The 26,574-nt window shown below is 36.0% G+C and overlaps 1 protein-coding gene across 1 annotated transcript in view; it reads right to left on the bottom strand.

Moving 5' to 3' along the window:
* The window catches only part of LRRC9 (leucine rich repeat containing 9), a 117,965-nt gene that overhangs the window by 69,904 nt on the left and 21,487 nt on the right, over positions 1–26,574 (bottom strand). The window contains exons 7-14 of the mRNA XM_052647183.1: positions 25,977–26,132; positions 22,928–23,124; positions 21,881–22,012; positions 9,816–9,992; positions 9,364–9,481; positions 6,863–6,995; positions 5,555–5,677; positions 4,839–4,954 (exon numbers count right to left, since the gene is read on the bottom strand). Of these exons, the coding sequence (XP_052503143.1) occupies positions 4,839–4,954; positions 5,555–5,677; positions 6,863–6,995; positions 9,364–9,481; positions 9,816–9,992; positions 21,881–22,012; positions 22,928–23,124; positions 25,977–26,132 (1,152 nt within the window). The remainder of the gene's footprint in view (positions 1–4,838; positions 4,955–5,554; positions 5,678–6,862; positions 6,996–9,363; positions 9,482–9,815; positions 9,993–21,880; positions 22,013–22,927; positions 23,125–25,976; positions 26,133–26,574) is intronic.

Here is a 26,574-nt window from a genome sequence, read left to right as displayed (position 1 = left end):
AGTAACAAGCTGTTTGAAAATTTAATTTGAAAGTGAAAATATTCAAGAATGTGTGCGTGCATGCTAAGTCACTTCAGTCATGTCTGACTCTGCAACCCAATGGACCATAGCCCGCCAGGCTCCTCTGTCCATGGGATTTTGCAAGCAAGAATACTGGAGTGGGTTTCCATGCCCTCCTCATGTTCAAGAATAGCCAAGAAATTTTTTAAAAAATAAGTAGAAGAGAATCTGCCTTGTCACATATCCAAACATATCATCCGGTTGTAATAACCAAAACAAGATGGTAGGGGTCCAAGATCAGACCAAGAGATCAATGGAACAGAATATAAGGATCTATATATATTAAAATAATTTTAATAATAAAGATAATATTTCAAAAGAGTAAAAAAGATTGAAAGAAAACCCACAAAGCTATTAACAGTGAATGCCTTAATGAAAGGGAGTGGGATAGGATTGAGGTGAAAGCAGATTTTCATGTGTATTCTATATTCTGCAATAAGTTTGAATCTTTTCTAGTGAGACTACAGCTATATACTACTCATGTAAAATATTTTCAAAATAAAAAATTTAGGTGTCATAATGATTTTCTTTGAAAATTATATCCCTCACAGAATAATCATTTTACATTTATATATAGGCATAGCTCGTTTTGTTGCGTTTTGCTTTACTGGGTTTCTAACAAATTGAAGGCATCAATCAAGTCTACTGGTGCTATTTTCCAACAGCATTTGCTCACTTCATGTCTCTGTCACATCTGGTAATCCTCATAATATTTCAAAATTTTTCACTAAGATTATATTTGTTATGGTGATCTGTGATGTTACTATTGTAATGGTTTTGGGTTGCCACAAACCATGCTCATATAAGACAGTGAACTGTGTTTGGACTACTCCATTGACCAGCCATTTCCCTGCCTCTCTTCCTCTCTTTGGGCCTCCCTATTCCCTGAGATAGAGCAATCTTAAAATTTAGGCAGTTAATAACCTTAGAATGGCTTCTCACTGTTCAAGTGAAAGGAAAAGTCACATACCTCTCATTTTAAATCAAAAGCTAGAATGACTGAGTTTAGTGAAGAAGGCATGTTGAACACTGAGACAGGCTGAAAGCTATGCCTCTTGCTCCAGTCAAGTTTTGAATGCAAAGGAGAAGTTTTGAAGAAAATTAAAAGTACTACTCCAGTGAACATATGAATGTAAAAAAACTGAAACAGTCTTACTACTGATATGGAAAATGATTTTGTGCTCTGGATGGAAGATCAAATCAGTCACAATATTCCCTTAAGTCAAAGCCTAAACCACAGAAAAGTCCTAACTCGCTTCAATTCTATGAAGGCTGAGAGAGGTGGGAAAGTTGCAGAAGAAAAGTTTGAAGCTAGCTGAGCCTGGTTCATGAAGTTTAAGGAAAGAAGAGATCTCCATAACATAGAAGAGCAAAGTGAATCACCAAGTGCTGATGTAGAAGCTGCAGCAAGATATTCAGAATATCTAGCTAAGGTCACTAATAAAGGTAACTACACTAATACAGAGATTTTCAATATAGATTAAACAGCACTCTATTAGAAGATACCATCTAGGATTTTCTATTAAAAGAAGATGCCATCTAGGATTTTCATAGCACTGAAGTCAGTGCTCAGCTTTAGAGATTCAAAGGTCAAGCTGACTCGTTAGGGGTTCTTTTAGTTGAAGCTAACGCTCATTTACCATTCTGGACACCCTACGGCACTTAAGAATTATGCTAAATCTACTCTACCTGTGATCTATAAATGGGACCAAAAAAGCCTGGATGACAGCACATTTATTTACAACATGGTTTGCTGAATATTTTAAGACCCCTGTGTAGACCTACTGCTCAGAGAGAAAAAAAAAAGAAAGGATTTCTTTTAAAATACTACTGCCTATTGACAATGAACCTCACCCCACTCCAGTACTCTTGCCCGGAAAACCCCAAGGACGGAGGAGCCTGGTAGCCTGCAGTCCATGGGGTCGCTACGAGTCGGACATGACTGAGTGACTTCACTTTCACTTTTCACTTTCATGCACTGGAGAAGGAAATGGCAACCCACTCCAGTGTTCTTGCCCGGAAAATCCCGGGGACGGGGGAGCCTGGTGGGCTGCTGTCTATGGGGTCGCACAGAGTCGGACATGACTGAAGCGACCAGCAGCAGCATTGACAATGAACCTGGTTACCCAAGAGCTCTGATGGAGATGTGCAATGAGATTTACATTGCTTTCATGCTTACTAACATAACATTCCTTCTGCAGCCCATGGATCAAGGACTAATTTCTACTTTCAAGTCTTATTATTTAAGAAATACATTTCATAAGGCTATAGTTGCCAGTTTTTCATTCCAATCCCAAAGAAGGGCAGTGCCAAAGAATGTACAAACTACTGCACAACTGCACTCATTTCACATGCTAGCAAAGTAATGCTCAAAATTCTTCAAGCTAGGCTTCAACAGTACGTGAACTGAGAACTTCCACATGTTCAAATGGACTTAGAAAAGGCAGAGGAACCAGAGATCAAATTCCCAGTATCTACTGGATCATAGAAAAATCAAGAGGATTCCAGAAAAACATCTACTTCTGCTTCATTGACTATGCTAAAGACTTTGACTGTGTGGGTCACAACAAAATATGGAAAATTCTTCAAGAGATGGGAATTTCAGGCCACTTGACCTGCCTCCTGCGAAACCTGTATGCAGGTCAAGAAGCAACAGTTAGAACCAGGCACAGAACAACAGACTGGTTCTAAATTGAGCAAGGAGTACGTCAAGGCTACATACTGTCACCCTGCTTATTTAACTTATATGAAGAGTACATCATGAGAAATGCCAGGCTGGATGAAGCACAAGCTGGAATCAAGAGTGCCAGGAGAAATATCAATAACCTCAGATATGCAGATGACACCACCCTTATGGCAGAAAGCAAAGAGGAACTAAAGAGCCTCTTGATGAAGGTGAAAGAGAACAGTGAAAAAAGCTGGCTTAAAGCAACATTCAAAAAACTCATGGCATCTGGTCCCATCACTTCATGGCAAAGAGATGTGGAAACAGTGACGGACTTTATTTTCTTGGGCTCCAAAATCACTGCAGATGGTGACTGCAGCCATGAAATTAAAAGACGCTTGCTCCTTGGAAGAAAAGCTATGATAAACCCAGACAGTGTATTAATAACCAGAGACATCACTTTGATTACAAAGGTCCATCTAATCAAACCTATGGTTTTCCAATAGTCATGTATGGATGTGAGAGCTGGACTATAAAGAAAGCTGAGCACAGAAGAATTAATTGATGCTTTTGAACTGTGGTGTTGGAGAAGACTCTTGAGAGTTCCTTGGACTGCAAGATGATCAAACTAGTCTATCCTAAAGGAAATCAGTCCTGAATATTCATTGGGAGGAGTGATGCTGAAGCTGAAACTCCAACACTTTGGCCACTTGATGTGAAGAGCTGATTCATTAGAAAAGACCCTGATGCTGAGAAAGATTGAAGGCAGGAGGAGAAGGGGACGACAGAGGACAAGATGGTTGGATGGCATCACTGACTCAATGGACATGAGGTTGAGCAAGCTCCAGGAGATGGTGAAGGACAGGGAAGCCTGGCACACTATAGTCCATGGAGTTGCAAGAATCGGACACGACTGAGCGACTGAACAAAAACAATAGCTGCCATAGATACAGATTTTCCTGAGGTTATCTGAGCAAAGGAAATTGAAAACTTTTTTGAAAGGATTTACCATTCTGTATGTCATTAAGAACATACATGATTCATAGAAAGAGTTCAAAATATCAACATTAACAGGAATTTGAAAGAAGTTAAGACTTCCCTGGTGGCTCAGATGGTAAAACATCTGCCTACAATGTGGGAGACCTGGGTTCGATCCCCGGGTCAGGAAGATCCCCTGGAGAAGGAAATAGCAACCCACTCCAGTACTCTTGCCTGGAAAATCCCATGGACGGAGGAGCCTGGTAGGCTATATAGTCCATGGGGTTGCAAAGAGTCAGACACGACTGGGCGACTTCACTTTCTTTCTTTCAAGACTTCAGTGGAGGAAGCATTTGCAGATATAGTGGAAACAGCAGCAGAACTAGACATACAGCCCAAAGATGTGACTGAAATCCTACAGTCTCACAATAAAACCTTACAGATGAGGAGCTTCTTCTTACAGATGAGCAAAGAAAATGGTTTCCACTCCTGGTGAAGATGCTGTGAAGATTGCTGAAGTGACAACAAAGGATTTAGGATACTTCATAAACTTAGTTGATAAAGCAGTGGAAGGATTTGAGAGGACTGACTCGAATTCTGAAAAAAGTTCTGTGGGTAAAATTCTATCAAACAGCACTGCAATGCTACAGATAGGTCATTCATGAAAGGAAAAGACAATACATGCAGCAAACTTCATTGTTACCTTATTTTAAGAAATTGTCATAGCCACCAGTTATCTTCAGCAACTACCACCTGATCAGTCAGCAGCCATCAACATGGAGCCAAGATCCTCTACCAGCTAAAAGGTTATGACTCACTGGGCTCAGATGATGATTCACATTTTTTAGCAATGAAGTCTATTGTTTCATGAAGGTATGTATATTTTTTAGACATTTCATACTTTATAGACTATAGTCAGTATAAAGATAAGTTTTATATGCACTGGGAAACCAAAAATTAGTGTGACTAATTTTATTGCAATATTCACTTTATTGCAGGGTCTGAAACTGAACCCATAATATTTCTGAGGTATGCCTGTACGTATAATATAGCATAAACTCGACATAATATTAGGCTTCAAATTACTGTTCTGTTCTCATTTAAGGAATTCCAGTTTTAAAAAATGCATTCATACCACTGTAATATACTCAAACTCCACGATGTATTCAGGCAAAACAAGCTCATGATCAAAGACAAACCACTTGCACTGCCGAACACTGCAATCACAGTTTCTTTGTCCCATGATAGAATCTAGGATAAAATAAAAATAAAAACAAGCAAAATAAATAAACACTCTTCAAAGTGAAACATAACATACACTTTTCACCCTTACACAGATTAATAAACAACTCAAAATATCATGTTATTGAGGTTTTTTTCTATCTTCCTACCATCCTCGATAATTTCTTAATTATATCAAGACTAGTCACCCTTTCACTACACAGACTAGTAGGGTTTAGTTTTATTCATATCCTTTTCTTTTTCTTACTTTTTCACTTTTCTAATCAGAATTTGACCATATAGTTTTTGATAAATATATTACTCTAAAACCTTTGTTGTTAAAAGTTGGGTGGGTTCTATCTTTTGAAATACATACAATATATTATACATATATGTGTGTATAAAATATAAAAGAAACTTTTACAAAATAAAATATCTATGCACAGAAATATATAACTATCACTGAAGTAGGGAACAGAAATACAGAAGCTCATTAGTGGCTAGGAACATGGTTTTATAGAGAAGTTTATAAACTTTGTTAGACAGAGGTTAAATTATAAGCATCTTTATTAAATGAAAATATTCTATAGTCAGAAAGATGAAAAAAGATTTATTTCATGGCAGACATACTTAGTAAATATTTTTGAGGAATGAACACTGAATTAATCATTGGGTAGTTGGCTTGACTGATGGAGTCCTGATCACGAGCTTGAACACTCTGGCCAAGGAAAACCTTTGTAATCATGAGGATGCCTAGTATGAAAAAACAAAACATTTTAACACGAATTCATCTTAACAATTTTACAATTTTACCTTCTTACTGGTCCCAGACTTGATTGTATATTCTGTAAAGGTAGGGATCCTAGCTATCCATATACACATAGCACACTGCTTGATCCAAAATAGAGGAGCTCAATAAATATTTGTTGAATAAATAAAATGGTTATAAAAGAGGATTCCTCTGACTATATCAAGCAAAGCTTTACAGACAAGAAAGAAGGAAATAAGGCAATATTTAACAATATTTTCATGAAGTAATTTAAGAAATTTGTTGTTCTTGTTAACTGGGTAAAAATTCATCTCTGTATCATCAGTATCTAGCACATACCACTCTACTGAATGGTGAACATTTCTTTTCCCTTAAGTTATTAAGGAACCTTGAAATTCACCAACTTCTAGGAATCTCTAGGAGTCACTGAATCCTATGAAGTAACTTGTAATACCATGCATAAAGTATTCACATACTTCTTAAAACTATGTACAAGCTATGAAATGTAAATCAGGAGAATCTAACTGTTTTGTCCCTTGAACTGCAAGATCAAACCAGTCAGTCCTAAAAGAAATCAACTGTGAATACTCATTGGAAGGACTGAAAAGCTGAACCTCCAATACTTTGGCCACTTGATTGGAAATAAGACCCTGAGACTGGGAAAAGTTCTTTAGCCAATTTTAGATTTACAACCAGGTTTTCTTACCATCTTATATTTTGTTAATTAAGGACAAATAAGACCTGACTTCCTGAATGCTTCATATGATGATTACATAAATGGGTAGAGTTCTCTTGTCTCTTTCCAGTGAATTTGGGGTTTGTATGGTGAGTGTGTATAACATATACATATTTTTAGGACACATCTTAATGAACAAAAGCAGATTGTGAGAAGTGTTTATTTCATATAAGAGAAATTAAATATGAGTAACAAATGAATCTCATCCTATTGATGTTGCTGATAATAATCACTCAGTAAATATTTGTTGACAGACTGACTCAAGTAGTAGATCAGAAAGTCATGTATTACCTCACTGGTAGACACTAAATAAAGGGGGTTTCAGAAAACTTCCCAGGTTGATCAAACCAAGCATCAAAAATGTTATGAAAGTAATTAATGAATTTGAAGGCTTAGAGCTTAAAAGTTCAGAAACTCTGGATATTTATAATACCATGTCTGAAGAGCTCATGCTCAAGAGAGTTTTTCTTCTCATCCTTGTACTTTTGCTGTAGTAATTCAAGTCTGGGACACTCACATATACTTAGGCTATTAGCAAGAATGACAGCTTCTTTTCTGAGAGGCAGCTATAAAGAAAAAGCAAAGTCTGAGAATTTTTATAAAACTGACAATACTTTAACTTTACTACAGATGGTTTATCATTTTATGTTCACGTGTCTGGGCAAGGAACCTTCAGGTCACTCACTGAAAAGAAGTAGATAATCTTCAGGACAACTTCATTCCATGAAACCGTTCATGTAATGTATTTTAAATGTATATGCAAATAGATCTATGAAATGTAATATTCAGTGGATATCACACTGATTATTCTTATTTAAATAAACAGTCTAATAATTGGTCTAATAGTCTACATTATTTTCCAGATATATCTGATTGTACTAATGTATGGAAGTTTTAGCTTGCATTGTGACTAGAGTTATTTCTTTAAAAGTATTTTATCAGGAATATTCATATTACTTGCTGTGAAAGCAGCTCTTAAAAAATAGAAACAAAAATCTGTTTTTATCAGTTAAAAACAACTAGAGCTAAGAGAGATTATACAATCTATCTAAGACTGAAGCAGAAATTGTAAAGTCATGATTTAGACTCAGGTCTGCTCCTCCTTGTCACTATCTCGGAGTTTTGAAATTACTGTTGCTAAGTCGCTTCAGTCGTGTCCGACTCTGTGCGACCCCACAGACAGCAGCCCACCAGACTCTGCCATCCTTGGGATTCTCCAGGCAAGAATACTGGAGTGCGTTGCCATTTCCTTCTCCAATGCATGAAAGTGAACAGTGAAAGTGAAGTCACTCAGTCGTGTCTGACTCTTAGCAGCCCCATGGACTGCAGCCTACCAGGCTCCTTCCTCCATGGGATTTTCCAGGCAAGAGTACTGGAGTGGGTTGCCATTGCCTTCTCCATTGAAATTACTGGGTTGGCCAAAAAGTTTGTTTGGGTTTTTCTATACCATCTTTATTTTATTGTGGTAAAAAAAATAAGGTAAAAGCTACCATTTTTAAGTGTACAATTCATTGGCATTAGTACACTCACAATGTTGTACAACTATCACCACTACCTATTTCCAGAATTTCATTCCAAACTAAAGCTATATACTCATTAAACAATAACTCTCCTTCCCTCTATCCTCCCCAACTCCTGGAAACATCTACTTTCTGTCTCTACCAATTTGTCTATTCTAGATATTTTATGTAAGCAGGATCAGACAATATTTGTCCCATAGTGGCTTGTTTCTTTTCCTTAATATAATGTTTGCAAGGTTCATCCATGCTATAGCATGTATCAGAATTTCATTTCTTATGACTGAATAATATTCTATTGTATGTATATACCACATTTTATTTATCCATGCAGCCATTAATGGAGATTTGAGTTCTTTCTACTTTTTGGCTATTGTGACTAACGATGCTATGAACAAGTATCCAAGAACTTTATCGTGTATATCTTACTAAATCCTCACCACTCTGTGAAGGATTACCCTCACTTGCCAGAATGGATCAAACGAGCACAGAGAGGTGAAGTCACCCAGCTGGTGAGTAGGAAAGCCAGGATTCAAACGAAGCAATATTTTCAGGTTATGTGTGCCATGATGAGAAAAGGATTAGGAAATACTGCTCTATACCTGTGTACTACAGCTAGCTGTCTCATCAAGTGGGTGGAGGACTGAGAAAAGTTGATTGGATGTTTTGGAGCTCATGAGTGATCAAAGATAAAACAGTATCAGTATCAAGGTGGGGAAGATGAAGTAGAGAATAAAGAAATGGTGGTAGTAAAAGTAAACAGAAAAACAGAATGACAGAAAGCACAGCAGTGTTAAGTGAATGAATTTTTTCAAGATGGAGAAGATCTTGGAGTGTTTAAAACAGATTAAGGAAGCGGATTTCAAGGTCATTCACAAAAGGATCACAATATAAAATGTAAGATGCCTAGAAAGATTAAATAGGCAATCATAAAGGTAAAATAATTCATGATTCAACCAACTGTAGATTGAAAATACTTGGAAAAAAAAAAAAAGAATTTCAGAAAGTTCCAAAAAGCAAAACTTGAGTTTGCCCTGCTTCCACAATTATTTACACAGAATTTATATTGTATTTACAATTCTTTACATAGCATTTACATTATATTAGGTATTATAAGTAATCTAGAGATGATTTAAAATATACAGAAGGAAGTACATAGGCTATATGCCAACAGAATGCCATTTCATATAAGGGACTTGAGCATCCTTGGATTTCAGTATTTGTGGGAGGTCCTGGAACCAATCCCTCTTGAGTACTGAGGGACTGTACTTTTCAGGATAGCACTAACTTTTTTGTGAAACAGTAGAAGTTTGCTATAAATATAAATGAAAGGATTGAGAATCAAACTATGCTTAATCAGTGGCAGAGCTTTATTCATTAGGAAGAAAGCATTATTTTGAATAACATTTTATGCTACCTTGCTTGTTTCACTGTCTTTGAATCCTTTTTCAAGTATTTGTAGCAGATGCTTTTTCTTCACTGTAATTTCAGGATCAAAAACATAAAAAAGGCATTCCAGCATCTTTCGATAGCTCCTTAAGAATAATTAAGACAAAAAATGTTTTAGAATTGATTTCAAAAAAGCCTAGCCACGAGTAGGATGACCATATGCCCTAGCCAGGATATTTCCCATTTACGCTGGATGTTCCAGTGTCATTCTTAAATTTCCACTCCTCCTCAGTCTCAAAAAGAGCTTCGGTGTGGATAAACCATGAGGTCATCCTAGTCAGGAAGATGCATTAAAGGAACTATTTACTAACAAAGATATTTTCAATACTGTAAACTTTCAGCCAGAAAGACTTTTTGTTGTTGTTACAAAATAAAAGCAGGCTGTTGTAAAAATGTTTCTTATGGAAGTTAGTTTCTTACTCTGAATCATGTATATGTTCATTGTCCAAAAACTTTTGGAATTTCTCTTCAAATTTTAGTCTCAGAATACGGTTATTAACCTTGATGACACGTTTTACTTTCACTCCTGTAATACCATATGTTCTGAAGTCCCACGTACAAAAACGTGATAGAATTAATTCATAGCAGGAATTAAACCTATATGGGAATACAAAATATATACAAAGAAAATATCAGACTTTCCTTAAAATGTTGAGAACACAAAGTTACATATGAAAAAAGTAATAGCCCATATTTGACGTTTCTGCTAAAGATACATGCTGTTTTGTTTCTTATATAATCAATAAAAGAACTGCTAAACTCTGAAAGTGTTACTCACTCAGTCATGTCAGACTCTGTGAGACCCCATGGACTGTTGCCCACCAGCCTCTGTCTGTGGAATTCTCCAGGCAAGAATACTGGAGTGGGTTGCCATTCCCTTCTCCAGAGGCTGCCATTCCCAACCCAGGGATCAAACCCGGGTTTCCTGTACTGCCTGGATTCTTTACCATCTGAGCCACTAGGGAAGAATAACAGCTCTTTTATTAATAATAATATATTTGTTCTGACTAAAAGATATGGAGCAATCCTCCAGTATTGTAATAGTTTCTTTTGGGGACGTCAGTGAAACTACACGCTTCTGGCTTGCATCTTATTGGATACTCTTTCATGATTTTATTTGCAGCTTCTTTTTCCTCTGACAGACTTCTAAATGTTGGATTGCCCCAGGAATCAGTCTCTGGCTCCCCTCTTGTTTCCATAAACCCTATTAATAGGTGATTTCACTTGGTCCTTTGGCAATATATGTTTTAAATATATATGTATATACACACACATACATATACACCTATATTTATTATACTAGTAAACTCCAACATTAAATTTTCAGGCTTTACCTTAACTCCACTTACCTGGATATACCCACACTTGAATATCTAACTACCTGCTTGCTATGTTCACTGGAACACGTAATAGGCCTCTCAAATTTAACTCACCCAACACACCTGCCTTTAAACCTGCCCCTCCTGTTTTCCACCTCAGTGAACGGCACCACCATCTAACTAGTGGCTTAGGCTAAAATCCCAGGAATAAATCATGCCTCCACTCTTCCTTACCAATATCCAACTCTTCAGCAAGTCTTGTTTGGCTCTATATCTAAAATATATCCTGAATATGATTCTATTTAATCACCACTGCTATTATCCTAGTTAAAATCACCATCACCTCTCAGTTGGACTATTGCCACAGCTTCATAACTAGGGATACAGAAGTGAAAAAGGCAGGAATCCTGCTCTCATTGACCCTATAATTCCAAGGGAGTTGGACACAAAAATAAACAAGACAAAATAAAATATATAAACTGACAAGTGCTCTGAATAAAGAAAGGTTCGGGGTAAGGAATGGAACATGGGATACTTAAGAGAGGTCTTGCGTAAGACCTTTGGAGAAGATTATTTAAGCTAAGAATTGAAGGAGAAGTAGGGGTCTGCTATGTGAAGATCTCAGAAAAAAGTGACTAAGGGCTCATGTGCTCTCTGCTGCCCTCACCTGGTCGTGCTCAAAGTAATTCTGGCCCTGTCTTACAGTAGCACAGGATTTAGATTAATTTGAAATTTAAGATAAGGAGGATCAACTGTATGGTGACTCCAGTGGTAAAAAATCTCCAATGCAGGAGATGCAGGTTTGATCCCTGGGTCAGGAAGATCTCCCGGAGTAGGAAATGGCAGCCCATTCCAGTATTCCTGCCTGGAAAATTCCACGGACAGAAGGGCTTGGTCGGCTACAGTGCAAGAGGTCACAAAGTCAGATATGACTGAATGACTGAGCATGCGCGTAACAGTATGGTGACAGATGGAAACTACATTTTTGGGGGTGAGCACGCTATAATGTATACAAAAGTAGAAGTATACTGTTGTACACATGAAACATATTATAAGTCAATGTTACTTTAATGAAAAAGAATTTAAAAAAAAATTTTTTTTTTTTCCCAAAGAGAAACAAAGACAAATCTCAACATCCCAAACACTGGAACACTGGCACCAATGGTGCACACTCCCAGAAAGATCCATCTGATGAAGCAGATGAAAGCCGTCACTGCCTTTTCCCACAACATTGTGGAATGGACATTGACAGTGGGAACTGTTGAGGGAAAGAGCCATTCTGACTCCATGATGGATCTCTTTCTTTGACTTTAACCTTTGTTTTTTATTGCTTGCATGTTTGATGAATGGACAATTACTCACTTCTACTCTGGTCTTCCAGGAATGCAAGAACCAGAAATGGCACAGGAAACTCTAAGTAGTATGATCCTTTCATAGAGCTTTTCTTTGTCTGGGAATTAATCAGTTGATCCCTTCTTTATATGAAATTCCTAGAGCCTTGGAGATAGAGAACCCTGGTACTAAGAGGACAAGGGCTCTGCTATCTGGGGTCACAGAAGTAAAGCAATTCATTCAATCACCTGGCCACACTGTGTGCATGGGGAAACATCATTCCAGCTAGAATACTGCTGGAGGAGGGAGGAGGGAGAACAGAGCTAGACTGACAGAGAATTAATGAGACTTACAATATCATCAATACCTCATGGAGGATGGTAACTTCTCACAGCTGAATATATGCTACCTGCACTGGGGAGCATGTCATCACTGCTTTGAGGTATCTGCATTTTAGTCTGAACCTGAAATCCTGAAATAAAGACTCTCTAGGGCTTTGTATAAAATAATATTGAAATCTGCCACACCTTTGCTTCAAAGAGTCCCATAGATTTAAGGGCAAAATTCAAACTACCCAGCCTAGCCTGTAAGACCATTAATGATCAGGCCCTTGTCATGTGAAACTACTGAGTTCTCTAGATATATTATACTACTTACATACCCTTTCACATGCTGCTGTTGCCTCTGCCTGCAAAGTCCTTCCTCTAATTCTTTGTGTAGTTAACGTCTACCTGTCCTTCAAAATTCAAATCAAAGCATCTCCCTTCCTCAAGTGCCCTACTTACCACTAGCACATAGTATAGAATGTGACTTACAGTAGAAGCTTAATGGATGACTGCTGAGCAAGTGAACAAAATAGAAAAGACTCAAAGATTAAAAAGATACAGTCTCTATATTCACTGAGTTTATAAACCAACAAAGTGAAAAAGTAATAGGTCAAGTATAAGCAAAATTATAGAGTATAAGAGAGATACAACTCAGTGCTATGAAGATTTAAAAAGAAGAAAGAATAACAGTGACTACAGCTGATGGGATTGACAAGAAAATCCCTCACAAATGGCTGGGGATGTAAGGCATTCTGAGGGAAGGAAGCAAAACAAAGAAAACCATCTGTGTGATGGTGTACCAGGTAGACTCCAAAAGCAGTGAGGCATGCAGAGTTTAGCTGACTCTGAAGCAGTTTGAAAAAGGTTTAAGGTAATTTGGAGACAATACAGTGAAGGACACTGAAAGTCGGTGAAGAGTTAGAATGTAATTTGGAAGATAACAAGTTGGTACAAGAGGCTTTTGTTGTTTTTAACAGAGTGGTTGGCGTAGGAAGGGAGCATATGGGAACACTAGGTGTCTTCACTGACTGCCTGGTGAATACTGAGTGCCCACTACAGACAGACACTGTACTAGATGCTGCAATAGTCTGAAGTGAAAATGTTAGTCACTCAGTTGTGTCCGACTCTTTGTGATCTCATGGACTGAAGCCTGCCAGGCTCCTCTGTCCATGAAATTTGCAAGGCTAGAATACTGCAATAGTCTAAGTGGAAGGTTGTGAGGCAGGTGATTTTGTTACAAAGGAGAGAATGAATTCAAGAGACATTATGGAGAGAACATGAGGGTCTTGCTTAGACTGATTAGATATGAATATTGAGGAAGTGGCTTCAGTGCTTATGGTGCCTCCACGACGAAGATAATGGTAGTACTACAAACAGGAATGGAGGAGGCAGAAGAAAAGGATGGTTTGTAGGCAGGATGAGGAAAACAAAAGCAAAAAGATTAAGGACTAAAGATTTTCACATTAACTTGTCTAATCCTAGCGGTCGCCTTTTGTGATAGACTTTTTCTTACTTTACAGATAACGTTCAGATGGATTAAATAACTGCTTTAAGACTATGCAGATAGAGTGTGAACATAGGCTTTCTGATTTTAACTCCACTTAATATTTTATTACTTTATGGCTGAGTTCCGTTTTAAATGTGTTGAGTTTTCCTTGCTAGTTGGACATTGGGATAGATTCAAGACTGGTATAAAGGAGAAAAAATTAAGTAATTTTGACAGTGCAGGTGTAGAAGAAATTATCAAGGGAGAGTGTAAAAGAAAGTAGGAAGTGTCGAAGTACAAAAAATAACTAGAGAAGTGAAGTTATAAGAAAGGAATTGCTAAAGGCATCAAAATCTGCACAGATTAGGAGAGTGAAGGCCCCTCATTTCACTGGGTGCCCTCACTCATTCAATGAGACCTGAATGTGTGAGCATCCACAGTGGTGATATGCACATAAACTAAGGTATTCAGTTACACAGAGAGATGCCTACAAATGTTCATTAATATACAAATGATATACTCATCTAGCATATGTAGAATATGCATATTTTAAATGACTGAAGCTTAATAAACTATATTAAAATGTACTTCAAAATCCTAAACAAGCATTTAATAAATACTGTTAACTTACTTGCTGACTTACACCATATCAAAAACAAATATAAAACAGTATAAAGGAAAAAGTCTAAGTTTCTGTAGCTGCCTAAAACAGGGCAGCATGAAATGTTTATAAATAAAAGGATTAATTACTAAGTTATTTTATAGACAAAAGTGGACCTGTTAAGTATCTATAAATTGATATGGAGACTTCAATTAGTAGTTATTGATTGAATTATGAATTCAGCAGCAGCTGTGCTTTGCTGGAGCAGCCGTGAAGAGATACCCCCATGTCCAAGGTAAGAGAAACCCAAGTAAGATGGTAGGTGTTGCAAGAGGGCATCAGAGGGCAGACACACTGAAACCATACTCACAGAAAACTAGTCAATCTAATCACACTAGGACCACAGCCTTGTCTAACTCAATGAAACCAAGCCATGCCTGTGGGGCAACCCAAGACAGGCGGGTCAGGTGGAGAGGTCTGACAGAATGTGGTCCACTGGAGAAGGGAATGGCAAGCCACTTCAGTATTCTTGCCTTGAGAACCCCATGAACAATATGAAAAGGCAAAATGATAGGATACCAAAAGAGGAACTCCCCAGGTCATTAGGTGCTCCATATGCTACTGGAGATCAGAGGAGAAATAACTACAGAAAGAACAAAGGGATGAAGCCAAAGCAAAAACAATACCCAGTTGTGGATGTGACTGGTGATAGAAGCAAAGTCTGATGCTGTAAAGAGCAATATTGCATAGGAACCTGGAATGTCAGGTTCATGAATCAAGGCAAATTGGAAGTGGTCAAACAAGAGATGGCAAGGGTGAACGTCGACATTCTAGGAATCAGCGAACTAAAATGGACTGGAATGGGTGAATTTAACTCAGATGACCATTATATCTACTACTGCGGGCAGGAATCCCTCAGAGGAAATGGAGTAGCCATCATGGTCAACAAGAGTCCAAAATGCAGTACTTGGATGCAATCTCAAAAATAACAGAACGATCTCTGTTCATCTCCAAGGCAAACCATTCAATATCACAGTTATCCAAGTCTATGCCCCAACCAGTAATGCTGAAGAAGCTGAAGTTGAATGGTGCTATGAAGACCTACAAGACCTTTTAGAACTAACACCCAAAAAAGATGTCATTTTCATTATAGGGGACTGGAAAGCAAAAGTAGGGAGTCAAGAAACACCTGGAGTAACAGGCAAATTTGGCCTTGGAATGCGGAATGAAGCAGGGAAAATTTTGCCAAGAAAATGCACTGGTCCTAGTAAACACCCTCTTCCAACAACACAAGAGAAGACTCTACCCATGGACATCACCAGATGGTCAACACCAAAATCAGATTGATTATATTCTTTGCAGCCAAAGATGGAGAAGCTCTATACAGTCAACAAAAACAAGACCAGGAGCTGACTGTGGCTCAGATCATGAACTCCTTATTACCAAATTCAGACTTAAATTGAAGAAAGTAGGGAAAACCACTAGGCCATTCAGGTATGACCTAAATCAAATCCCTTATGATTATATAGTGGAAGTGAGAAATAGATTTAAGGGCCTAACTCTGATAGATAGAGTACCTGATGAACTATGGATGGAGGTTCGTGACATTGTGCAGGAGACAGGGATCAAGACCATCCCCATGGAAAAGAAATGCAAAAAAGCAAAATGGCTGTCTGGGGAGGCCTTACAAATAGCTGTGACGAGAAGAGAGGCGAAAAGCCAAGGAGAAAAGGAAAGATATAGGCATCTAAATGCAGAGTTCCAAAGAATAGCAAGAAGAGATAAGAAAGCCTTCTTCAGCGATCAATGCAAAGAAACAGAATAAAAGAACAGAATGGGAAAGACTAGAGATCTCTTCAAGAAAATTAGAGCTAACAAGGGAACATTTCATGCAAAGATGGGCTCGATAAAGGACAGAAATGGTATGGACCTAACAGAAGCAGAAGATATTAAGAAGAGGTGGCAAGAATACACAAAAGAACTATACAAAAAAGATCTTCACGACCCAGATAGTAATGATGATGTGATCACTAATCTAGAACCAGACATCTTGGAATGTGAAGTCAAGTGGGCCTTAGATAGCATCACTACAAACAAAGCTAATGGAGGTGATGGAATTCCAATTGAGCTGTTTCAAATCCTGAAAGATGATGCTGTGAAAGTGCTGCACTCAATATGCCAGCAAATTTGGAAAACTCAGCAGTGGCCACAGGACTGGAAAAGGTCAGTTTTCATTCCAATCCCAAAGAAAGGCAATGCCAAAGAATGCTCAAACTACCGCACAATTGCACTCATCTCACACGCTAGTAAAGTAATGCTCAAAATTCTCCAAGCCAGGCTTCAGCAATACGTGAACCGTGAACTCCCTGACGTTCAAGCTGGTTTTAGAAAAGGCAGAGGAACCAGAGATCAAATTGCCAACATCCGCTGGATCATGGAAAAATCAAGAGAGTTCCAGAAAAACATCTATTTCTCTTTATTGATGATGCCAAAGCCTTTGACTGTGTGGATCACAATAAATTGTGGAAAATTCTGAAAGAGATGGGAATACCAGACCACCTGACCTGCTTCTTGAGAAATCTGTATGCAAGTTATGAAGCAACAGTTAGAACTGGACATGGAACAACAGACTGGTTCCAAATAGGAAAAGGAATACGTCAAGGCTGTATATTGTCACCCTGCTTATTTAACTTCTATGCAGAGTACAACATGAGAAACGCTGGACTGGAAGAAACACAAGCTGGAATCAAGATTACCAGGAGAAATATCAATAACCTCAGATATGCAGATGACACCACCCTTATGGTAGAAAGTGAAGAGGAGCTAAAGAGCCTCTTGATGAGTGAAGGAGGAGAGCGAAAAAGTTGGCCTAAAGCTCAACATTCAGAAAATGAAGATCATGGCATCCAGTCCCATCATTTCATGGGAAATAGATGGGGAAACAGTGGAAACAGTGTCAGACTTTATTTTTTTTGGGCTCCAGAATCACTGCAGATGGTGACTGCAGCCATGAAATTAAAAGACGCTTACTCATTGGAAGAAAATTTATGACCAACCTAGATAGTATATTCAAAAGCAGAGACATTACTTTGCCGACTAAGGTCCGTCTAGTCAAGGCTATGGTTTTTCCAGTAGTTATGTATGGATGTGAGAGTTGGACTGTGAAGAAGGCTGAGTGCTGAAGAATTGATGCTTTTGAACTGTGGTGCTGGAGAAGACTCTTGAGAGTCCCTTAGACTGCAAGGAGATCCAACCAGTCCATTCTGAAGATCAGCCCTGGGATTTCTTTGGAAGGAATGATGCTAAAGCTGAAACTCCAGTACTTTGGCCACCTCATGCGAAGAGTTGACTCATTGGAAAAGACTCTGATGCTGGGAGGGATTGGGGGCAGGAGGAGAAGGGGACGACCGAGGATAAATGGCTGGATGGCATCACGGACTTGATGGACGTGAGTCTGAGTGAACTCCGGGAGATGGTGATGAACAGGGAGGCCTGGCGTGCTGCGATTCATGGGGTCACAAAGAGTCGGACATGACTGAGCGACTGAACTGAACTGAACTGATACTAGATGATTTATAAGGCAAGTTCTGTCTGTCCCCAGGGAGCTCACAGAGTCACATATTTTCTTCTATGGTACTTGGAAGTGATTGCTTTACATTGTAATGGCCCTGTATCTATAACTAGGTTAAAAGCTTCTCAACTACAAGGACAGTATCTTTGATGCTTTGGAGTCCCCATTTGATAAATGTTGTCTGATGTCAATAGATAACTAAACTGGCAATGCATAGGTAAATAATATGATCTGCAATGAAAATGCTATAGTGGCAACAGTCTACTCAACAGGCAAGTCTCTGTAAAGCTGGGACTTTTTTAAACTGAATAATAAAGCCCTTTAATTTTATAAAAGAAATGAAGCTAAGAAATATTCAGTGATACACAATTAGAAATCTGCAATGCTCTTGTTTTATAAAGAAAGGTTTTTTTGGTATAACACTTTATATTTTCTAGTTTATATTTATATTTACAGTTTATATAAATATACATATATATATAAACTTTATATATATAGTTTTTGGTATAACACTTTATATTTTCTAGTTTATATTTATATTTACAGTTTATATAAATATACATATATATATAAACTTTATATTTATAGTTTATATTTATATTTTTATATTTATATTTATATTTATATTTATATTTTATAAAGAAAGGTTTTATATATAGGTTTTTTATTTATATTTATATTTATATAATATAATATAAATATAATTTATATATTTAATTATAATATATATTATATATTATATAATATATATTTAATTATAATTATAATTATATTTATATATATTATTTATATATTTATATATTTATATAAATTATTTATATTTATATTTATATTTATATTTATATTTATATTTATATTTTATAAAGAAAGGTTTTATATATAGGTTTTTTTGGTATAACACTTTATATTTTCTAGTTTATATTTATATTTACAGTTTATATAAATATACATATATATAAACTTTATATTTATAGTTTATATTTATATTTTTATATTTATATTTATATTTATATTTATATTTTATAAAGAAAGGTTTTTTGGTATAACACTTTATATTTTCTAGTTTATATTTATATTTACAGTTTATATAAATATACATATATATATAAACTTTATATATATAGGTTTTTTTGGTATAACACTTTATATTTTCTAGTTTATATTTATATTTACAGTTTATATAAATATACATATATATATAAACTTTATATATATAGGTTTTTTTGGTATAACACTTTATATTTTCTAGTTTATATTTATATTTACAGTTTATATAAATATACATATATATATGAACTTTATATATATAGGTTTTTTTGGTATAACACTTTATATTTTCTAGTTTATATTTATATTTACAGTTTATATAAATATACATATATATATAAACTTTATATTTATAGTTCTAGCTCTATTCCAGTACTTTTTATTTAAATGGTAAATCATTGGCTTTAAAAATATTACTAATGATAAGTGTTTAAATAAAGTAACTAGTTATGTGCCACACAGAGTAATTTAAAGCATTTGAACAGCAGTTTCTTAATATACTTAAAAGATCAGGGCTAAGGTAGTCGTCAAGCTTGTAGTATGGTAAAAGTAACCAACAGTCCTTAAAATTCTGCCAACATATATCTGATGGTCTCCTTAAAATGGATCCAGGTTATTCTTATTAAAACCAAGTAAACAATTACTAATGCTTATGAAAAATCCAAAAGCTGTCTAAATTACTATCAGGCTGACACAGTTACCTAAATGGCTTTTTAGTTATCTTGCTTTTACATATTTTTGTAAAAGCTAATCTACTTATTTTGTAAAGAGCTTACTTTGTGTTAAGTTAAAAAGAAAGAACGAAAAAACAACTCATGTAGGTTGAGTGAGTACAAATGAATGACTGAAGAATGATGCATACATCCTGCAAGAGACACCATTCATTTCTTATCCTTGAAAAATCAAGGCCTCTGCGTGTTTACATGGAAAGTGGGGTGAGTAACTTTTATATGAAAAGGTACTTTTTATCTGAAAAGTGAAAGTGATAGTTGCTCAGTCTTGTCTGACTCTTTGTGACCCAAGGACTATAGCCTGTCAGGCTCCTCTGTCCATGGGGTTTTCCAGGCAAGAATACTGGAGTGGGTTGCCTTCCCTTCTCTAGGGGCTCTTCTCCTACCCAGGCATCCAACCCAGGTCTCCTGCATTGTAGGCAGATTCTTTACCATCTGAGCCACCAGGGAAGCCCACCTTTTATGTTTGTACATAAAAAACAAGTTATGTGGTTAAACAAACAGTGATAATCACTGGGCAAGTGAGTGTACTGATACAAAAGAAAATATTTTAAAATATTCCTTTTCCCTTGGGCAGAATGTCTTATACTTTTCCACCAAAGTTCCCCAGGAACTTTAGCTTTTACTCACAGAAGTGAGTTAGAGCCTCATCTAATAGAATCAGGGGGCTTGGCTTAAAGCGCGTGCATGCTTGCTGCAGTGCTAAGTCACTTCAGTTGTGTCCAACTCTTTGCAAAGCTGTGGACTGTAGCCTGCCAGGCTCCTCTGTCCGTGAAATTCTCCAGGCAAGAATACTGGATTCAAGGGGATCTTTCTCACCCAGGGATCGAAACCGTGTCTCCCTGCAGCTCCTGCATTGCTGGCAGATACTTTCACATATGTTTCTTTCTAAAAGTTACTGAAGTTTTGCATTTTAGTCCACAAAAATCGGTGTTTGTTTCAACACTGACTGTGAGTAAAACCATCCTCGGGGGTGAAATACCAAGTCCATTCTGTAGCTGTAAATGTTTCCTGGTTTCTCTCCACAATCCAAGTTTGCAGTATGCTTCTAGAGTTTGAGGGAAATCTTCAGCTCATTCATAGGCTTCTTGATTTTGAGAAAACGATTGCAGAAATGTGAAAGTTGTAATTATGACATTTTTGTGCCAAGGCTCTTCTTTAGGATCATTTTTGAGGGTTGTACCCTCTAGTTGGGCTTCCCCAATGGCTCAGCAGGAGACACAGTTTCAATCCCAGGGTCGGGAAAATCCCCTGGAGTAGGAAATGGCAACCCACTCCAGTATTTTGCCTGGGAAATGCCATGGACAGAGAAACCTGGTGGACTACAGTCTATGGGGTTGCAAAGAGCTGGACCTGACCGAGTGACTGTGCAAACACACACACACATACACACACTCTCTAGCTGAAGCAACACAACCACTTCCTTGTGTCTACCAGTAGGACTTGATTCTGAAGTGTAGATGCCTGCTTCCGGCTTCCGTTTTGGGTGGCTATTCTGTATTTGTCCAGATAGACTTTCCACCTGAATTTTTAGTTTTTAAGTATCTGCCTTATTTTAAAACTCATAAAGTCTATGTGCACCCTGACTCTAGCTAGCTCTAGGCAACTAGTTTGACTCTGGGAACTCCCAGGAAATACACTAGGCAGCATCCTCCAGTGTTTGCAACCTGCTGCTGCCGATACTGCTTTGCCATTCTTTATCTGCTCTAGCTTCTCATCCAGTAGTCAGAAACCAGGGCTATATTCAGTCCATAAATAAACAGTATAGACATACATAAAATGAATTCTTGACCATAAACTTTTCTAAATTATATTCTGCTCTTGGGCTAAGGGAAATTGAGTAAAAAGTAAAGAATTACTATTAGGATGTTTTCAAGTTAGCTCATGGCAATTGTGTAAACAGAGAAATGTATAGATGTAAAGTAAGTGCGAATTTTCAGTTGATGAATACTGTATAGAGAAAGTGTGTTGAAATGGGACAATTGAAGATGTTTGTAAGTTGATATTTCGGTCGATGATCCTAAGTACTTAAGATTAGTTTTAAAGCTATAACTAAATTTCAAAAGATTTACCAGTCATCAGATCGAGTGCCTTCTTCAAAGTGGATATTTCCCACCGTCTCCAATTCAATTAACAAAAATGGGATTAATAAACTATGACTTTTCTTCTTTCGCTTTACTTCAATACGATAAATTGCTTCAATTCTATTTAAGAAAAAAACAAACATTAAAATTATCTAAAAATCACAACATTAAAATTCATGATAGCTTCTTCTAAGTTGATGTCAAAATATAAGGCTTTCATCAGTGGATAAAGAAAGCCTGGTGTTAACAGTTAAACCAAGTAAAAGACATTCTATTTTTGGCAATTATAATCACCTCAAATTTTGTTAACCTCAGAATAAGTGAAGGTTAGAAGACTCTCCTGGCTTTACCATTTATGATTCTCAGATTTTAGACAAATTGCAACATTTTTCTACTGTAATTTCTCAGAAAATAACATTACTGATAGTACTTATACCCGAATAGGTCTTTTTGAGGATTATATGCAAAATATATGTAAAGCTCTTAGAAAAGAATTTGGCACCGAGGAAGAATTCAGTAAGTATTACTTATTATTTTGTTATAATAATAATAACTAACTTATCCACTTAGTGCCCTCTTAAGTAAAAGGAAACTCACAGTACTTACTAAGTCTTCTTGATTTCTGTTTCTAGTTGATACTCAACCTGAGTTTGTTTCTATATATTTCCAGACAACTTTTGTATGTGCTTTGCCCAGTCTCATCTATGTTGTGAGTTTCTGCACCAGTAGCAGCTAATGTTAAAAAAAAACTAATTTTTTTAGTTTGCAGATTAATGTTTTTAGGTGTGACAAGAAGCCACTCAAAGGAAATGCACTGTTTCTGGTAAAGTATTGCCTCTGTAAAAAACTAAATCTAGCTTTAAACCAGAGATGCCCATCTCTCCTAAGAACTGGACTGGAAACACATTTTGTGTTGTACTTCATACTGTAATTCTTTCCATTCCTGAAGGAGAGAATTGGGCTCAACTCATGACGTAGAACTTTCTTTTTCTTCATGTTTCAAATTTTAACAACTAGATAATTCATTAAACATACTCATCTAGTTTTTTGTTCCAGAATGTTACCCTTTCATTCAAGGCATTTAGTTTGATCACTATTTTCTGTTGAAGACTTGGTTCTTCTGTGACAGTTTCACAGATTTTTGATTTTTCAAGCTCAGTTACTTTATTGTTATTGGATCTATCATTGTGTCCTTTCCCAGATCCTTTGAGTTCAGTCAGTTCCCGTTCCAACTGTTGAAATCAATGTGCCAGAGAGCAAAATCATTAGTGGAATATATTAGATATTTAGTTAACTTAAATTAATAAAGTAGAAACCTAGATATAAATAAGTCAAACTTCATAAAACCATGGCAAACACATGATTATAACTTTAGTTCAAGTTCAGTCACCCAGTTTCTCTTGCCCAAATGAAAGACAATATTAACTACTTCAAACATAGCAGTTCTCTCAATTGAAAATAAGAAAAGCAAAGAAGTAAATTTTAAAAGTTAGCTTCTATTAAAGTAAAATGATAAGAAATGCTGGTTTTGATACAAAGCAAATATCTAAACTAGAAATAATGTGACTTTTACCACTCCTGCTGCTGCTAAGTCGCTTCAGTCGTGTCCGACTCTGTGCGACCCCATAGACAGCAGCCCACCAGGCTGCCCCATCCCTGGGATTCTCCAGGTAAGAACACTGGAGTGGGTTGCCATTTCCTTCTTTAATGCATGAAAGTAAAAAGTGAAAGTGAAGTCGCTCAGTCGTGTCTGACTCTTAGCGACCCCATGGACTGCAGCCTACCAGGCTCCTCCGTCCATGGGATTTTCCAGGCAAGAGTACTGGAGTGGCTTGCCATTAACCACTCCTACTTATCAATTTTTCAACTACTTTGGTATTCTGGGAAAATTAACATAAAAATACATAAAAGCATGGGTATAGCAGTGCACATTTTTCTCTTTGCCGCAGTCTTCTATATGACTCTGCACAATAGTTATCAACATAACTATTGAAATTTGGGATTTTTTTTTGTTCATAAAGGACTTTTTTGCATTCATTGGTATTTTTAAAATGTATTATATTAAAGTATAAGATTTATCTTGATTATGGAGGTTTTGGACCTTCCCTTAAATTTTGAGCCCAGAGTGAGTGCCTCACTGGCCTTACCCTAACCTGTCTTGTAAGATGGATTTCAAGATAAATTGTACTGTACATAGAGAGGGGTATACAAATAGACTAATTTGTTAAGTTTCTCTACTCCCTTCTCTGTAATGGCTATATATAGTTGTTAAAAAACTAAGTAAGCATATTTTATAAAACTGTCTGTAGTTTATATAACCTATAGCTATTATTTTTCACATATTAATATACCCATTTGCACATGAAAATGGCAGCTAAAGAGTGATTTCCATATACTGGTTCTCCTGTGATTTTTTTTATTCAAATAAATAATTTAAATTATGTTAATGTTTTAACTTTAAGAATATTTTTTGACTATAATTGAATTTAAACTTGTTCATTTCAGAAAGAGTATTAAATGTATTTAAAAACTTGGTTTTTAATGGCTACATACCATTCTATCTTAAGAATGAATAATTATTCCTCTCTTTTTAAATTTAGACATTTAGGTAGTTTCCAGTTTTTATTATTATTAATAGCACAGTGATGAATATTCTTATATATAAGTATTTATCCAAATCTAGTAGTAGTTTTACTGGGTCAAAGGCTATGAGCATTTTTAGACTGTTAGTAATATATATGACCCAATTACACTCTCATCAGTGGTGTAACAGTGTCACACCCATCTTCACCAGGTGGGCTTCCCAGGTGGCCCAGAAGTAAAGAATCTGCCTGCCAGTGCAGGAGTTCAATCCTTGGGTTGTGAAGAACCCCTGGAGTAGGAAATGACAACCCATTCCAGTATTCTTGCCTGAAAAAATTCACGGACAGAGGAGCCTAGTGGGCTACAGTCCATGGGGTTGCAAAGAGCCAGAAGCGACTGAGCATGCACACATGCGTCTTCACCAGGCACACTATGACAAATTTATAGGTGAAAATGGTTGCTTGTTGTCTTATTTCATACTCAGGAATTAACAGTCAGACTGAGGTCTTCAGAATCAAATGTTCATTAGCCAGTTTTTATTTCTTCTATTGTAAAATGAAAGTTCATGGAATTTGTTCCATTTTTCTATCTGGATATTTCCTTTTTGTTTTGTTTATGAGTAACTTTATCCTAAACAAAATTTTTCAGATTGTCATTTATTACTTATTTTCATTAATGATGCTTTTTAGTACAAAAGCATCTTTTAAAAATCAAATCTTAATTCTGGTCTTCATGATTTTTAGTGTTTTTCTAGAGTTTATAGTATTTTTCTTATTTGGCAGCGTGAGATCAGTCAAATATAGTACTGCTTTTTTATGATTTTATTTTTACATTTAATTCTTTTTCTCTATTATATTAGCTTTTGGTAAAGGATTAAGTAAGGACTCAATTCTCCTACTCCCAAGTAGTGTGACTGTTTTCGTAACACTATTGTTTAAATAAACCATTATTTTCCTATACTTTTTATATACAATAAATTCTGATACATACAAAATTCTGTTTTGAGGTAATTCTTCATTTTTCAGAGTCCACTTTTAGTGGAAATTCAATTTATTCTAAATAAAAAAGGAATATACAACTACTAAAGTATAGCTTGTTATAAAGTTCCCACCATGTTGTATACCTTAATAGTGTTAGTGAAGGAATATTTTAGCTCTTTAGACAAAAAATGAATTTTGAGCACAGCCTGCTGGTGTCTAATAAAACTTCAGTGAAATAAGTCTCACAGATCTCTATAACTCAGTGAATCATATTGAATTACCCAGCATTTTAAAAATTTTGTAAATTAATAAGCCTATACCCTTTTTAAATTGCAGACTTCTAAGCACAGAATGAAGCCAATTTAAGTACCCAGAATCAAAACATTTTCAGGGCAAACTTACTTGAAACTTGGTACAAATGTATATGTATAATTCTATATATACATATAAAATTTAAAAGATAATGCCATCTGGCAGTTTTCTTAAGACATGGCTATTGAAATTTTATGATATTATCTTACATTTTTTTTCAAAAAGTTGAATAATTTTATTCGTTCTTCTGGCAACTTCTGTAATTTACATTTTCGATCATTCAGTTTTTCAAGATCTTCATTAAGATGCCTCTGAACAGTTTTTATACGCATATTGTAATACATTATTTTTTTCATTGCTGTGGTCTAAAAGTGAGAAAAAAATCCAGAAGGTTAGCTGAAACACAATATTATAGGTAATTATTAGTGGCATTATATGAGTGTGGTGTGTTTATATAACAATTTAAAGTTTTACATGCTCAGTTACTAATAATATTAGTTGAAATGATAATGGTTATACAGAATTCTCTACTCAAATTTAATAAGCAAAATATAAAATTTAAAAGATTTTCTCTGTGGGTAATATTTAAAGTGTGGGGCATATTTACATTTACTTTCAGGATGACAACATAAAGAGAATATAGATAGAACTCAGTTTACAAATAGTATCATTTAGGTAATGCAGCAGTACTACTAAAGCTAATGTATTATTCCTATTTGATTAATTGAAAAAAATAAATTTAAGAGAATAAAAGGTAACATTATTCATTTTTTAAAATCATGGTTAAGAAATAGCATTTCATGGTTT

The sequence above is a fragment of the Budorcas taxicolor genome, chromosome 10 (genome assembly GCF_023091745.1).
Source record: "Budorcas taxicolor isolate Tak-1 chromosome 10, Takin1.1, whole genome shotgun sequence".
In the NCBI taxonomy this organism is placed as follows: domain Eukaryota; kingdom Metazoa; phylum Chordata; class Mammalia; order Artiodactyla; family Bovidae; genus Budorcas; species Budorcas taxicolor.
This window is presented reverse-complemented; position numbering and strand designations above follow the sequence as displayed.